Genomic DNA, 15109 nt, shown 5'->3' with positions numbered 1-15109 from the left:
AAGGAAGAAGTTTCTTTCATACTGTTGCTCAGGTTTTTATTGACATCTAAATGTAGGTCATATTTCTGCAGTATAATGGATTCTTACACATTTATATATACACGTAAATGCATTGTGTTCAGTAAATAACATTCATCCATTTGATCAAAGTGTACGCACAGTGTGTAACTTTATTTTATACTCAGCTCAGAGCTAGTAAATACATTGTACGCTATTTTCCGTCCAGCCCTGCCCACCTCTCTTTTTTACCGTCATGGCGGACTTTCTGCGCCATAGCGTACTACACTCTGTTGCCTTCATTTGTGGTGAATGGCAGTTCCATTTAACTCTAGTGTCCTTGGGTATTATACAGGTGTGTATACAGGTGTGTATTTAAAACGTATTTCTGGAGCATTTGAGGTTAAACTTTGTGGAGAAGACAGAAGGCAAAATGCCTCCTAAGCGCACAAGAAACACCGGAAATGCACAAAATCAGGAGCGGCTCAACAAGGAGCTACGAAACAGAAAACTTGCTCTCTTTATTCAGCAATTTGAGGAAGAAGGTCGGGAAAATCATGATATTGAATATTATTTCTGCCGTTTTTATGTATACATACTGTTTGGAGTTTTGTTTGTTTTCCATGCAGCACAAAGGCGTCTCAATGAACTGGACAGTCGACTAGAGAACATGTTGGCAACAATCGATAAAGTCTTCGAAATAGAGCTGCTGAAGATGCCACCCTCGTTGCAAAATACGCTTATGGGGGACTTAATACGCGGTAACCACTAATACGTGTTCTTATTGGTGCTAGTTAAAGGTGGTTTTTAAGCTGTTTTGCTCATTTTTAGAGGAAGAACTCTCAGCCGGTAAGGTGGTCTCTAGCGACTTCCGGGTGAGTTGAGTTTTAAAGTGTGTCGCCATCTTGTGGCATGTGTAAGTAATAGCAGCTTAATCCTCATCTTGAGTTCCAGCATGAAACTCCTGAGATGCACCAGCCTCTCAGGAAGGCGTCCAGCAAAAGAGGTTCCATTTTTACACTGACTCTGACTTAATTTTCATCCACAAACACTTCACTGAGGCAAATATGTAATCAGCTGTGGTTTTTGCTTTGGTGGCAGGAAAATTAACTGATCCTGTGTCTGTTCAGTCCCGTTTGTCTCAGAAGAAGTCAGGCAAGACATCCAAGGTAAAGTCGGTGTGTCAAGCGGACAGAGCAGGGCTATTCTACTGATGGTGCACAGGCACAATCCGGGTTCGAAATGACATCAGACCAGCCCGCGAGTTCAGTTCCCAACTTGAGAGTAATATTTTTTTGCAGCAGATTAGTCATACAGTCCCACACAGCAGAGGTTCGAGTACCACCTTTTGGAATATGTTTCTTTCCTGCCAAGTATCCCCTAAGCTTTTTTTGATGGTGGCAAGGAGGAAAATATGTAAAATCCAGCGCTGTAGCATCCCTATGTGACTTATTTGAAACATTAGGGAATTAAATGCATCTAAATTATCCTCGTGACATTTGGATATGTGCATTATGGTCTTTGTTGTTGCAGCGGGGCAAAGGATCCAAGAGACCCAAGCCGTTGGTTGGCAGCAGCAGCACAGGAACTCTTGGGTAAGCCTTGCGTCGAGAGGTGATGTGTTTATGGTAATTGTTGCTTCACACGTTCGCATGTATTCCTCTACCTGCCTTGAAAGAACCCAAGGCAGTGTGACCAAGCCCAGTGATGAGGTCCTGACCGCCAAACGTAAACTTAGGTATGTCTAATTTAATTGTCGTTTTAATTTGATTGTTTTTAAGTATGTATGGTGTTCCTGATATCACTAGATGGAGCGATTGCACCACGTGTGATACCACAGCTTGAGAATCAACATTTTAGAATGTTTGTTTGTTTTTAATGACTGTCCAGGTCTGTCTCCATGGGGGATTTGCACTGTTCAGTGGCTGGATCTGCGGCACACATCACTGTAACCACAGCACTAGGACAGGTGCTTATTAAATGGCCATAAGACCTCATTCTCCTTGTTAGAGATTGACGTATGTTTGTCTATTTGATGCTAGGCGGTCTGCTTTTCTGAGGAGAACAAGGATAAAATCAACTTGGACTTGCTGGATGATGTGGCGTGGTGCCAGGTGGAAAAGCTGTCGGTTGGTACCATCTTGTCTTTTTTTATTTTTAAAATAATTATTGCTATTGGTAAGTCTTCGCCTCTTACAATACCACAGAGACTGATGGAGTATGTGTCCGAGAGAAGCCGCTGCCACTCTGTACCACACTGCAGTAGCCTCTGACTGTTTTGTTTTCATGGATGTTTTAATAATAAAGATAATTTATAAACACACGATGGGCGTGTTTGCAGTAGGTCTTTCAGAACAGCAGTGTTACTCGGTGACGTGCGGTGAGGCACAAATTCACACCTATTCCCTCTTCTCTGCAGCTTATTGTCTGATCAAAAAGAATGTGGTCACACACTTGCATTAAAGACGTGACACAGGCTGTAGAAAGGTATGGCGTATAGTCCATTTTCCTGCCAACGTATTTGCCACATGATGAACTGCAACAGGCATGCTCCACACAACCCAGTTGGTGGGATTGCACTTTTTAGAGGGGATATAAAATTTACAACACATCAGTGGAAAAATGTACAATTTTATTTTCCATGAAGACGGGTGTCCTCCCTTACCACACGTCACTGGTGGTACCGTCATATAGAGATCTTTGACTAGCATTTTTTCAGTCAGTCCTTCACAGCAGCAGCATTCCTGTGATAGAGGATCTTTGACTTGGCCATAATGTGTGTGTGTGTTTGTGTGTCTGTTTCCATGGAGAGGCCACTATTGTCCTTTTTTTGGCACTGGTAACTATTTCCCCAGTGTGTTGTCTTTTCTGCTTGATGCTACAGTGGGCTCACAGCGCCCTCTTGCGGTGATGACCAAGCATCACACCCGTTATGGGTCTATCTTGTGCAGAGAACGTCTTAAAAGGCTTACAAACCTTATCACAAGTGGACATCCAGTCCTCAAGAGTGTAGTTTGTGTACAGTTACCAAAACTAAATACACGTGGGCTGTTGTCCAAGGAGATAAGATATTCAGGGCTTATATGGTTCAAATCATTTCATATCGAATTTGTTAGGGTAAATTATTTATGCTAGTTCCATTTTAGTTTCAAAAAGGTGTCCAGACTTTTTCCACAGAGGGTCACATACTGAAAAGATCAAAGGATGCTGGGACCATTTTTATATTTAAATATTGCTAGCAATTATATTTGCACTTATTCTCGGGTCCGAGGTGACGTAGGAAGGCAGACTATTTCAGAGATCCTTTGACAGGTTGTTAGCACGCACTTCATGTGCCAAAACATTTCATTAGCACTGAAGAGACAGGTTCTTTCTTTTATCTTTATTTTATTCTGATATTGCTAGCTTGCTCACACTAGTAAAACACAACAAAAATATAAATTCGGCACTTTTGGTTTTGCTCCATCTTTCATGAGCTGAACTCAAAAGATCTCAAACGTTTGCTATGTTCACAAAAGGCCCAATCCCTTCTAATATTGTTCAAAAATCCGTGTTAATGAGCACTTCTCCTTTGCCAAGATCCAACTCACATCTGTGGCATATCAAGATGCTGATTAGAGATCATGGTTATTAGGCTGGCCGCAATAAAAGGCCTCTACAAAATGTGCGGTTTTATCCAGCAGCCACAGTGGTGTAGAATAAGCAGGCCTAATAACTCTTTATAACTTTAATCACAAGCTCTGCCGGTTGCATCGTACAGCTCCAACTTCCTTCTCCCTTCGCTCCCACTCACTCACTCTCTGTTGGTCCCATTCGCAGTCCCACAGTGCCCCCTACTGGTCAACATGTAACAGTATAATTATATGTATACTGTATATGCAAACACATCTCCCCCATTAGTCAACCATTGCATCCTCTATTCACATTTAGAACAACACTTAGCAATAGTGCAACTGTAAGTAATTCACATCTCAACCACTGTAACAGAGCTTCCAGTTCTTTCACAATATTACTTGACTAGCTGCAATAAATCCTGTAAATAAAACAAGCGCATTACTTTAATGAGTATTCAACTTTAAGTAACTTAAGTAACTGTTGTCAGGGAGCGGTGCGGCTTACTAAGGTGTCTGTCAAGCCAGCATTTTCCTTAGCAGTACCAGCTTGTGGGGGTTCCTCTGCTCTCTCCGGGCAGCGAGAAAGGTGTGAGGCATTCCATCTTTTCCCGTCACTCAAGATGAAGGTGCTGAATCCAGTTTGTTGTTGAACGGACACAGGATCGGTGTACTGTCTCTCTCCTTTTCCCACATGAAAAGGCTTGCAGATACGCACCTTATCACCAACTGTAAGCTTGGGGTGTAGCACCTCTCTTCTTGTCCGTATAACTCTTACTTTCAATTTGTGGTCGAGCTACTCTGGATCTCAGTTTCTTGTATTCCCTGAGTGGTCACGGTCTGGCAGTATGTGAAGCTTGGTTCGCATAGGTCTTCCTCTGAGAAGCTGGAAAGGAGACTCGTTGGTTGTGGCATGGGGCGTAGCTCTATAGCTTTGGAGCATGACGGTTACTGTTGGCTTCCGAGATTTCTGAGCTGCTTGTGCTCCTTGAATACAGTCCTTGAGCACTCTGTTGAATCTTTCAACACATCTGTTTGCTTGTGGATGGTACCCGCTCGTTCTGATGTGCTTGATTCCTCTTTCTTTCAGGAAGTCTGTAAAGTCAGAAGAAGTGAACTGTTGTGGACCGTTATCAGTTGTAATAGCACAGGGATTACCTTCACGAGCAAAAACTGATGAAAGAAAGGTCAGGACTGTAGTCGTAGTTGCATTTGAAGTGAAGGCTACTTCTGGCCATTTGCTGAAGTAATCGACCAGAGTAATGGCAAATCTGCAGTCACATGGTCCACGCTCAAAAGGACGGACGATGTCCACAGCCACATGTTGAAAGGGGCCTTCTGGAAACTCTACAGCAGGGTTCACCAACCTTTTTGAAACCGAGGGCTACTTCCTGGGTGCTGATTAAGGCAAAGGGCTACCAGTTTGATACACATTTCTGAAAGAGCCATTTTGCTCAATTTAGCTTTAATTATGTTATTATTAATAATTAATGGTATTTAGCGATGTGAAGACACTGATTATGTTAATGATTTCTCACAAAAATATCAACAATGGTAACAAGATAGGAATAAATTCATATCAATATGCAGCACTTTATTTCTATATTTTGAAGTTTCAGTGTTTTTCAAATTGAACATTTTCAAATCATCACTTCTACAAAAATCACTATGTACCTCTGCAGAATTTTTAACATTTTTAACAAACACCCTGCACCAGCCTAAAAAAAACCACTTAACAGTTGTGCTATCAAATGTTACATTTTACACATTTAAACACATTAAACAACACATTTAACAAATCATGAATGACACATTTTGAACTGGACACCAAATCTGGTTTCTTTGTCAGTTAGTGGGAAGCCTGGCATTGCATGCTCTCCACCAGTGTGTTGTACTCTGGTGTGTAACTTGACATTGCAACTCTGAGTGAGTCCTGCAGATGTGCATCAGTGAGGCGTGTTCTGTGTTTGTTCTTGATGAAGTGCATGTCAGAAAAGGCTGATTCACAAAGACAGGTTGAACCAAACAGGCTTGCTTCAAAGCTGCTGTGCATACACCACTGTACTTTTCAGTGTCAACAAGGCCCCAAAAGTTTGGTGCACCCTGATAGGCTTTGAGATGGAGGTCGTTTTGCAATGTTGCAATTTCAAGCTCCATCTGTCCAGCATCAAGCCTGAACGTTGCACTTAACTTCTCAGCAATGCTTGACATGTCCACATTCATGAAAGGATTGGAAATGAATGACACGCATGGCTCAAGCTGACCCAGGTCACAAAACCTGTTCTCAAACTCTTCAAGTTTTTCTATGACCTCAGAGTATTTTTCTGCAACTTTGTCAAAAGCCTCAGATGCAGAAGTATTGTCTTTCAGCACCACCTGCACAGAGGGAAAGTGCAGGACCTTTTTTCTCTTTAAATGCACAGAGAAAATGCTCATCTTGGCTTTAAATGCATTTTAAGCACTTATCATATCAGCAACAGTCTTACCTTTGCCTTGCAACTCACGGTTCAAGCTGTTCAGTTTCTCAGTAATGTCCGTTAAAAATGCAAGGTCAAGGGTCCAGTCAGTGTCCTCCAGCAGCGAGGTGTCTTCCCCTCTGGACTGCATGAACTCTTTGATTTCACCCAAAAGTGACCAAAAACGATGCAGAATCCGTCCCCTGCTGAGCCATCGGATTTCTGTGTGTAGCAGCAGGTCACCATATTCAGCTGACAGCTCCTCCAATAGTACCTTGAATATTCTGTGCTGTTTAGCTTTGGAACGGATGCTGTTTATGATCTTTACAACGGGAGTCATCACGTGTTCAAATCCGATCACTTTTGCACATAACGACTGCTGGTGGATGATGCAGTGGTAATGCAGAAAGTTTGGGAAATCTGTGTCACCTTTACAGTGAGCAATGAATCCTGCGTGTCGGCCGATCATAGCAGGAGCTCCATCCGCAGTCACAGACACCAGCTTTTCCAGCGGCACATTTTTCTCCACTAAAAACTCCTTCACCGCGTTATAGATGTCAACTCCCCTGGTAGTTGTCTTTAAGGGTAGTAGTGTCAGAAGTTCTCCTTTGGTAGAGAAATCATCAGACGACATCCCGATGAAGATCATCAGCTGTGCTGTACTGCTGCTGTCCACCGACTCGTCACACTGGATGCTGAACCACCTGCACCTCGCCAGATCACCAGATCAAGTTCGCGGACATCGCCGACACTCTTCTTACCATTGTCGATGCACCCAGTTGAACATCAGAGAGAGTGGAGATTACATCGGTTCCGTACTTCTCGTCTTCAAGCACAGTTTTAGCAATTATCATCATTGCTTCTTTGACAACAGCCCCATCTGAAAATGCCTTCTTTTTCTTCATCAAGAATTGCGTAGCTCTTAATGAGGCTTCGGTTGCTTTCCGGGAGCTTTTCTCTTAAAAAAAAGATTGCTGTTTACTCAGAGCTGCCTTTAATCGCAAGCTTTTTGTGGTCGTAGTGCGGCGCCCGGCGGGTAGTTAGCATGGTAGCTTGTGTGGCAAGTTGTGAAATGTCTCTCCACATTGTGTCGCGTCGCAATCGCTACAGTCGCCCTGCAAATGAGACACACGCAGGCTCCTTTCTCAGTGGTACCCATTCATCGTGAAAATGATAGGTTTTCTTTCTTTTTTCTGCCATCTTTTTTGGGCTCAATCATCGTTTTTTTTGCTGCTCCACAAATGCTACGTTTTGGGCCTGCGCACAATACTGACACTTGAACTACAGTAGGTCAGAGTTCATTTATATTAATTACTTTAAAAAAATAAATTAATTAATATATTGTCATTTCCAGTTCACATGTAAGTGTGATTTAATCAAGATTAGCAAAAATAAAATCAAAATAAAATAAATGGATACATGATAGTGATACATACTTGTGGTTATTTGAGCTAATTTTAGAACAGGCCTGCGGGCGACTTAAGTGGTCCTTGCGGGCGACCTGGTGCCCGCGGGCACCACGTTGGTGAGGCTTTGGCAGTTTTATCACATGACTGGCATACTAGGCATGAGATGAGAAATGACAGTGTGAACTAGGTTGTCCATGTTTGGCCACCAGTAAAGCTCTCTAAGGCGTTGCTTGGTGCGCACTATGCCTTGGTGACCCTCATGTGCCAGTTGTACTATACGCTCACGGACTGACTTGGTGACAACCACCCGTGTGCCACGGAAAATCAGAGGGGAATCAACTCCAAGTTCATGTCTCATTAAGAAGTAGGGCTGTAACTCAATGGGACGAGACTTTTTTGGTTTTGGCCATTTAGACTGAATAACCTGTCGCAGTAGTTTGAGTTCGGAGCAGTCCTCCGACTCAGCTTTAAAGTCAGCAAGCGGTAGTGCAAAGACAGTTGAGGATATTTCGGCTATCTCAACAAGCAAGTCCTGCTCAGGTTCAGTCACTGGAATGTTCTGTAGGGGAACACGTGAGAGGCAATCTGCCAGGACATTTTGATTCCTGGGACGGTACTCTGTATCATATTGGAAACACATCAACCTAGCTGACCAGCTTGCAATCCTGATTCCTGCTCTGTTCATACCTTTTGTGTTAGGAAGCGTAGTCAGGGCCTGATGATCAGTTCAGAATCTACGTCCCCAGACGTAAGTTCTCCATCTCTCGACAGCCCACAGACATGCAAGGGCCTCTTTTTCTGTGGTGGAGTATTTCCTTTCAGCAGGTGCTAATGTGCTAAGGTGCTAATAAGCCACAATGCGCTCAGCATTGTCAGAGTGAATCTGTGTTAGGACACGACCTAAGCCGTAATCAGAAGCGTCTGTTGTAATGACTGTAGGCAGCCTAGGATCATACACAACAAGTGCAGGACTGTCCAGTAGCATTCGTTTCAGTTTGGTGAAGCTTTCATTTGTAGAATCATTCCAGTGAAGTTCAGCTTGTGGGCTAGTTCTGAGTAATTGTCACAGGGGTTCAATTACTGTAGCAAAGTTAGGAATAAACTTGCTGAACCAGGAAGTTAAAGCCCAAGAATGAACGAAGTGCTGGCATGTCTTTCGGTGCAGGTGCTTCAGCGATGGCAGTAAGGTGCTCTGTGGTAGGGCGTAAGCCCTCTTTGGAAATGACATGTCCCAGGAAGGTCATGTGGCTCTGGCCAAATGAGCTTTTGCTGAAGTTGATTTGTAGTCCCGCATCACTTAAGCACTTAAGGACGGCTTGTAGACGCTGATCGTGTTCCTCCTTTGAAGCTCCATAGACTATGATGTCATCCAGGTAATTCTGGACTCCAAGTCTTTCAGGGTGGTCTGCATCATTTTTTGGAAAGCAGATGGTGCAGATGCAAGGCCAAAGGGAACTCGTGTGAACTGGAACAAGCCATCGTGTGTTATGAAAGCAGTTAGCTTACGACTTTCTGGATGCAACGGTAACTGGTGGTAAGCTGAGCTCAAGTCTATTTGACTGTAATGTGTAGCACCAGCCAGTTCTGCAAACAGGTCCTCCATATGAGGAAGTGGGTAGCAGTCTGTAGTGACACATTTTTTGGTTCACAGAGGTCAACACATAGGTGCAGTCCTCCTTTGCGTTTCCTTCCCATGACAAGAGGACTCACCCATTCAGAAGCATCAATCCTTTCAATGATGCCTGCTTGGAGTAGACGGTTTAGTTCTGCCGAAACCTCTTGGAACAGAGTCGACATTGTGCACTGCCCCATGTGCTTCACAAGCAGGTTTCATAGTATCACCTCCTTTACTGTAGATTACTTTGCCTCCTATAATGCTGATCTGGAGGGTTTTAATCAGATCCAAGCCTAGTCAAGGTGATCCAGCCTTTACTATGTAGAAAGTTGTTGGTACGATTTTGCCTTGTTCAGGAATGGTAGTTTCTGCTTGTAGGCAACCAAGGACAGGTATGTGATCCATGGCATAAGTGACCAACTTGACTGTAGGTTCATCAAGTGTGCAGTTGTCAAAGTACTTCTCATATATGGACTCGGGCAAAATGGACACAGAAGCTCCAGTGTATACTCGTAGCTCAAGTGAATGTGCATTTCCTTTAGGTGCCTCCACATTTACTGTACAGGTGAGTTTATCAAATGTTTACCATCATCAACACAGAGTACTGCTAACTTGGGCACCACTACTTCTTGTATTTGATTTACAGATCTTGCGCTTAATTTGCATACCTTGGCAACATTTTTTTTCCCACATTTATTGCACTGTACTGTAGCAGCTGGGCAGTTTCTGTCATTAGCCAAGTGTTTGTTGGATCCGCATCTGAAGCACTTGCGTAGCTGTTTGTTAGAATTTGTAGCATGCTCTTGACGGTCATATGCAGTAGGCTTGGTAGGGAATGTGCCTCTTTTCCTTTGAAAAGCGAAGCGGGACGGTCCGACTGCCTGTACTGGCGCTAAGGGGATGTGTCTGTTAGCTGTGAGCAGTGTAGCATTCTTGACTGCAGCCTCGACTTGAGTTGCAATAGCCAGCGCCGTGTCCAAAGTCAGATCATCTTCTAGCAGCAATTTGTCCCTTACAGGACTGAGATGAGCTGATCTCTTATCATCTCTCCTTCCATCGTTCCAAATCCACATGGTGCTGCCAGTGTCCTTAGTGCAGCCACGTACTGTGTCGCTGTCTCATCTATGCGCTGAACACGTTGTCTAAAAGTGTGTCTGCAGGCCACGACGTTGACTTTCGGCACAAAATGTTTTTCTAATGCGGCCATTGCTGCTTCGGTAGTATCTCCTTGATCCGGTAAGGTGTAGAAAAGGCGTCGTCCTTCCGTGCCTCGGCAGTGTAGCAATACAGCACGCCTTCTAGCATCTGGCCATGCGTCTCCCGTAGCATTGATGACTAGCATGTAATTGCTAAACATCTTCTTCCATGTTTCAAAAGGAATAGGCGGCTCACCCACATGTGGAAGAGAAGCCGGTGGGCACGGTACTGAAGCGCTCATCCTTGTCGCCAATTTGTTCTGTGGGTGGTGTAGAATAAGCAGGCCTAGTAACTCCTTATAACTTTAATCACAAGCTCTGCCGGGTTGCATCGTACAGCTCCAACTTCCTTCTCCCTTCGCTCCCACTTCGTGACCACGCCAATCCAGCATCTTCACATCCAAAATGGTCTGAGACCAGCCACTCGGACAGCCACTGCAACAATGGGTTGGCATGGCCAAAGACTTTCTGCATAGACTGTCAGAAACAATAAAGCAGGCACGAGCTACCGGTAGATCGCCAAGGTAATTTGGGTCGTTGGCGTAAAAGTCACTTTGTAGTTGTCATATGACATCAGTCAGATGACATTAAGCTCCCCTCCTGATTCGCGCTTGCTCCCCTGCAGCGTTTCAAGCTACACAGGAAGATGCAACTTTCATCTTCATTATTGTGATTATGGATGAACGAACTCTGCAGTAAGATGTCTATATCTGTAACTAAAGTTATCTGTTCACTTGTAGCGGCTAGTTACGTAGAAAAAAAGTGTATTGTTTACTGGCTTTGCTTGGCGTCATGAACTCTCCTACAGAAATCAGTGTTTTCTACACGTTGGCTTCTTAAACTATTATTTCATGATGAAATAAAAAATGTGCCCATTGGTGAAACCTTTTCAATATGTTGCCTTGACTTTGGCTGCATTGTCTTTTGCATCATCATTTTAAATTCTTGTATACGGCTAATGTTTGATAGCAAATGCTAACTGGATGTAATACATGAACAGTGTGCCCTAATGAACGTTACAAAGCCAATTTGACATATTACCAGTACTCAGGTACACAACTATTTAGGAGTTATGTTTATTATCATTATTATTATTATTATTATTATTATTATTATCTTTATTTCCATATTGAAGTGAATTATGACAGCAACTACTTTTAATACCTGTAAACTTTGAAATGTGAAATACTAATCATTCATATTTACAATAGAATTTCAGAGTTTACTGGTTACATTTTGGATATATAACATATTTATATGTTTTATAGAAAGAGGTAGATCATTTTGACTTGTACATGCATGCTGGGAAAGTGCGTGCAAGCCACGTGGTGTTCCTATTGCGCACGAGCACCCCCAGATAACGACATGCGCCCCCAGCCACGTCTTGAGCCAGAGCACGGGGCTGCTGTATTAATTAGGCAGCGTCTAATCAATCAAATGTAACCACAGAAAAAAATAAATTGTCACACACAAACTATGTATTTTGACTTTATTTTTCCATCATGATTGTGTAAATATTTTGTAGAGTTTCCGAAATGGTTTGGAGTGTCGTGGCAATTTGAGAAAGTGAGTGTGCTATTTGTTCTAGATTGTCCAGTACAGCATCAGAGATGATTCTGGGGTGACGGGAGGAAGCAGACACTTGTGTCGGAGTCCTGGCTCGTGTCGGGGTTCGGGCCTGAGTCCGACCCATCCGTATCCAGGGCCTGGGTGTTTGGAACCCCACTGACGGATGTCTCCCCGATGATGGCGATGATTCTCTCATCCACCTGTGAGGGGCCTGCACTGATTGATGGCCCACCTCCCGTTTCCTCCAGATCCCTCTGGTGCAGTGCAATCTTCTTTTTTTTACTCTGATTTTAGTCAAACCACTTCTTTTTTACGTCTGCGGTGGTGCGTTTCTCCGTGGAAACGGCATTTATGTTTCCTGCAATGGTGCTCCATGCCGACTCTTTTTGGATGGCCTGATGACCGGTGGATACACGTGAAAATAAGGTGGTCTTGTGTTCGCTCACTCCTTGTAAAAGCACCTCTATTTCAGTAGAATTGAAGTTTTTCTTTCGTTTGTTGTCCAGCTGCTCCTCAGTCTTGCCCTTGCGCGTTGCCATCTCCGCCTCCAGCTGCCTGTTGTGCACGGCACATTTTTGACCTTATATAGAAAATAATAGGCGGCGACCTATGCAAATTAGGCCTCACGTGCACGTGCATCCCCGTTGGCGTTCATCAACCTAAGAACACCGGTGCGAACGATTATCCCTACTTAAGAACGTGTTGTGAATGTGGCGCAGTTTCCAACCCGCGCCTTCTTAAGTACATTTCTTAAAAAGACTTTTAAGAAGATGTTCGTGAATGAGGCCCAATGTTTACGTATGTGTTCCACAGAGCCATCTTCATCACACACACAACAACGGACAGGCGATAGCGCGCATTGATACGAACGGAGAGAAAGTAATGCAAATGTATGACTCTTGTGAATGCATGTTGTTTTGAGAAGCCAAACTCTTTACTTAAGTGGGATCTGGAACTACAATATGTTCCTCATCACCGATATCTGACCAGAACTGGGTTACTAGAACCAAGTGGGGGGTAAGTCACTACGGATGCACTACACTGCTGATGGGGATGTCATACAACTTCATGTCAAAAGGGTCTTGTCAACTTACTTTATTCCAACTGTTCAACTTTACAATACCAATACCACTAAATCAGGGGTCTCAAACTCAATTTCACTGGGGGCCAAGTAGAGTCTGGGTGAGGCTGGGCCGCATCAAGTATTGGGAGTAGGGCTGGGAATCTCAGGGTACCTCACGATACGATACAATTCACAGCCATGTGATAACACCACTGTTAGTTCAGTGTAGGCGTTTACTTGCCCCTGTAAGTATGTAAGTAACACTGAGCTTGCCCGGATGTTGTGGGCTGCAGTTACACTACTCTTTGATGTCCAGTCGCGGGCCGTAAGATACAATTTGGTGGGCCGCAAATGGCCCGCGGGCCGTGAGTTTCAGACCCCTGAACTAAATAGTCCACTCGTAAACACACAGCTAGTTGTCCATCAATATAACCTTCAACACAACTCCTTACTCCCCCTACGCAGACCCACTTCTCTGTTCTAAAGCAGTTTCTGAATAGGATAAGGTCATGCAGAAAGCAAATAAATAAAAGCAGAAGACATTCACATGCAAGTGAAAATCAGAAAAAAGTGAAAGAAGGAAAAGAAGCAAGCAGCATGCAGATTGAATTCTATGTGAAACCGACCCCAGTGTAATTTTATTTTTACTCCATTCATGTTATAGTGAATTACTGATCATTAATTTTACGTAATTTAAACGTTGGCCCTTAAATCACCACTTGGAAGGAATCACTGTGCCCAGACACCAAGAATCTGCAGATAAAGAGGTTCCATAAATTTTGGAGGCCATTGTGTCTGGTCAAAAGTGTCCACTGGTTCCGGCTGGGATTTTGGCTTTTTCCCCTCCTGGCTGGAACTCGCCAGTTGATGGGGCGTCATAGCCAGGCTGCCAAGACTCGGCACGAGGACCCAGCTGACAGCGTCTCGGCCTGCTCTCGCACCGTCTCCTATGTCTCTTTTTGAGTTATTCCTTTTTGTAGAAATAGCCGTAATTTTCTTCATGATTGACAGAAGTCCAAATTAAAGTTTCCTCTGGAAGAAACTAGAAGTTTTGTTTAAGAAGAGGAATCAAGTCCAAGAGCAAAGTCCTGACGGCTGAGCTGTTTTTGGCAGATGAAAACGTTTCTAACTGTTGCAGGTTGAATCAAATTCAAAGGCCAAAATGAGGCACTGAAGGCAGGTTCCAGGTAGAATACAAAAAAATGTATTCCGAAGCCGAGTTGTACAGCCAGACAACTGAACTCCTCCAGCGAAACATCACCTTTTACACTCTTTCACTAAGAAAAAAGTTGCGCACTAAGGAGGAATCAAAATGATCTGATGTCACTTTAAATATATTTTATTCATATACGTTTTTCATATTATAAAAGGTTAGGCGTGGCCTTCTGAATGTTGCCATCAAACGTTGCAAAGTGTGGTTTAAGCTCCTCCTGATTAAGAGGAGCGTGCAAAGTACTGTACTGCTGTCATCCTAAACCTCTCTGTGCGAAGACACATACACACTTGTGAGTGGCCCAGAGCCACCCACTCCCACAATTGTAAGATGATATTCTCCCTGTCTTTCTCATACTTTCTCATCTATGCACAATGGCGGCCTCTGCTGAGGGGTTATATTAAGGTCAACACTCCAATCACAAAGACCACTTGAGGTCATAATTCAGTTGTATCTACTGCAATCACAAGTTTTAAAAGTACACAGTTTGCTCAGAACCAAGCTTGAAAGATGACAGCGAGGTGGCGCTTACTTCAGCCCTTACCGCCATCACTGACCATGACTTTAAAGCTGCATGTGCTTCATGTCCTGTACAGACAAAACGACGTGAACTGCTTACCTCTGGATGGCCGAGATCAGCAAAGAGGCTGTTGCCAAGTTTACAGCCATTGTTAAGACTTGAGCAACTTGCGCTCTCACTGCAAGACAGCCAAGTGGTACGACTCTATAGATTCCTGGTGCCAGAAATAATAAAAAAAGAAATAATATAATAATATTAATAGTTATTATTATTATTATTATAAAGACGCATTATCATTATTGTTATTATTGTTATATTTTCATTGGGTATACAGAAGCAATTGTTCTGGTGGATGTGTTTCGTTTATTCAGGAGGATATGTGGTGTCTTAATTTGGACACGAGGTGGCAATATGTACACGCACTGCAGTGACGAAGAAGAGATGAGCGTAGAAGAAGAAC

At 43.5% G+C, this 15109-nt stretch overlaps 2 protein-coding genes across 6 annotated transcripts; one reads left to right on the top strand and one right to left on the bottom strand.

The window, feature by feature from the left end:
* Window positions 1–261: 261 nt before the first annotated feature.
* On the top strand, window positions 262–2320 carry cdca9 (cell division cycle associated 9). 3 transcript variants are annotated; one of them, XM_054788488.1, is made up of 10 exons: window positions 262–542; window positions 627–758; window positions 829–872; window positions 952–1003; window positions 1099–1166; window positions 1531–1592; window positions 1676–1735; window positions 1888–1966; window positions 2040–2126; window positions 2205–2320. In XM_054788488.1, exons 1-10 carry the CDS (start codon window positions 431–433, stop codon window positions 2268–2270), a joined length of 762 nt encoding a protein of 253 aa, XP_054644463.1. In that variant the 5' UTR covers window positions 262–430; the 3' UTR covers window positions 2271–2320. The 3 variants fall into 3 exon arrangements, with proteins under 3 accessions (XP_054644463.1, XP_054644462.1, XP_054644464.1); XM_054788487.1 differs by having other exon boundaries at window positions 946–1003; XM_054788489.1 differs by lacking the exons at window positions 952–1003; window positions 1099–1166.
* A 1429-nt stretch (window positions 2321–3749) lies between these two features.
* On the bottom strand, window positions 3750–7288 carry LOC129188240 (general transcription factor II-I repeat domain-containing protein 2-like). Of its 3 annotated transcripts, XM_054788485.1 has the most exons (3): window positions 6494–7288; window positions 6095–6286; window positions 3750–4703 (listed from the first exon to the last, which is right to left on the bottom strand). In XM_054788485.1, the coding sequence occupies exons 1-3, from the start codon at window positions 6711–6713 to the stop codon at window positions 4417–4419; spliced, it is 699 nt and encodes a 232-aa protein (XP_054644460.1). In that variant the 5' UTR covers window positions 6714–7288; the 3' UTR covers window positions 3750–4416. The 3 variants fall into 3 exon arrangements, with proteins under 3 accessions (XP_054644460.1, XP_054644458.1, XP_054644461.1); XM_054788483.1 differs by having other exon boundaries at window positions 6095–7288; XM_054788486.1 differs by lacking the exon at window positions 3750–4703 and adding an exon at window positions 5213–5984 and having other exon boundaries at window positions 6095–7288.
* Window positions 7289–15109: the final 7821 nt, after the last annotated feature.

The sequence above is a fragment of the Dunckerocampus dactyliophorus genome, chromosome 9, assembly GCF_027744805.1.
Source record: "Dunckerocampus dactyliophorus isolate RoL2022-P2 chromosome 9, RoL_Ddac_1.1, whole genome shotgun sequence".
Classification (NCBI taxonomy): domain Eukaryota; kingdom Metazoa; phylum Chordata; class Actinopteri; order Syngnathiformes; family Syngnathidae; genus Dunckerocampus; species Dunckerocampus dactyliophorus.
The sequence above is the reverse complement of the archived record's forward strand: the minus strand, read 5'-3'. Positions and strand labels throughout refer to the sequence as shown.

Bases quoted from the DNA above. Each gene is read 5' to 3' on its own strand.
- cdca9 (XM_054788487.1), top strand. From the start codon at position 431: ATGCCTCCTAAGCGCACAAGAAACACCGGAAATGCACAAAATCAGGAG. The intron at 759-828 runs GTAACCACTAAT...GCTCATTTTTAG, and splicing joins TATGGGGGACTTAATACGCG to AGGAAGAACTCTCAGCCGGT. The intron at 1,004-1,098 runs GTTCCATTTTTA...CTTTGGTGGCAG, and splicing joins GAAGGCGTCCAGCAAAAGAG to GAAAATTAACTGATCCTGTG.
- LOC129188240 (XM_054788483.1), bottom strand. From the start codon at position 6,713: ATGATCTTCATCGGGATGTCGTCTGATGATTTCTCTACCAAAGGAGAA. The intron at 4,704-6,094 runs GTAAGACTGTTG...CTGACTTTACAG, and splicing joins CCGTGAGTTGCAAGGCAAAG to ACTTCCTGAAAGAAAGAGGA.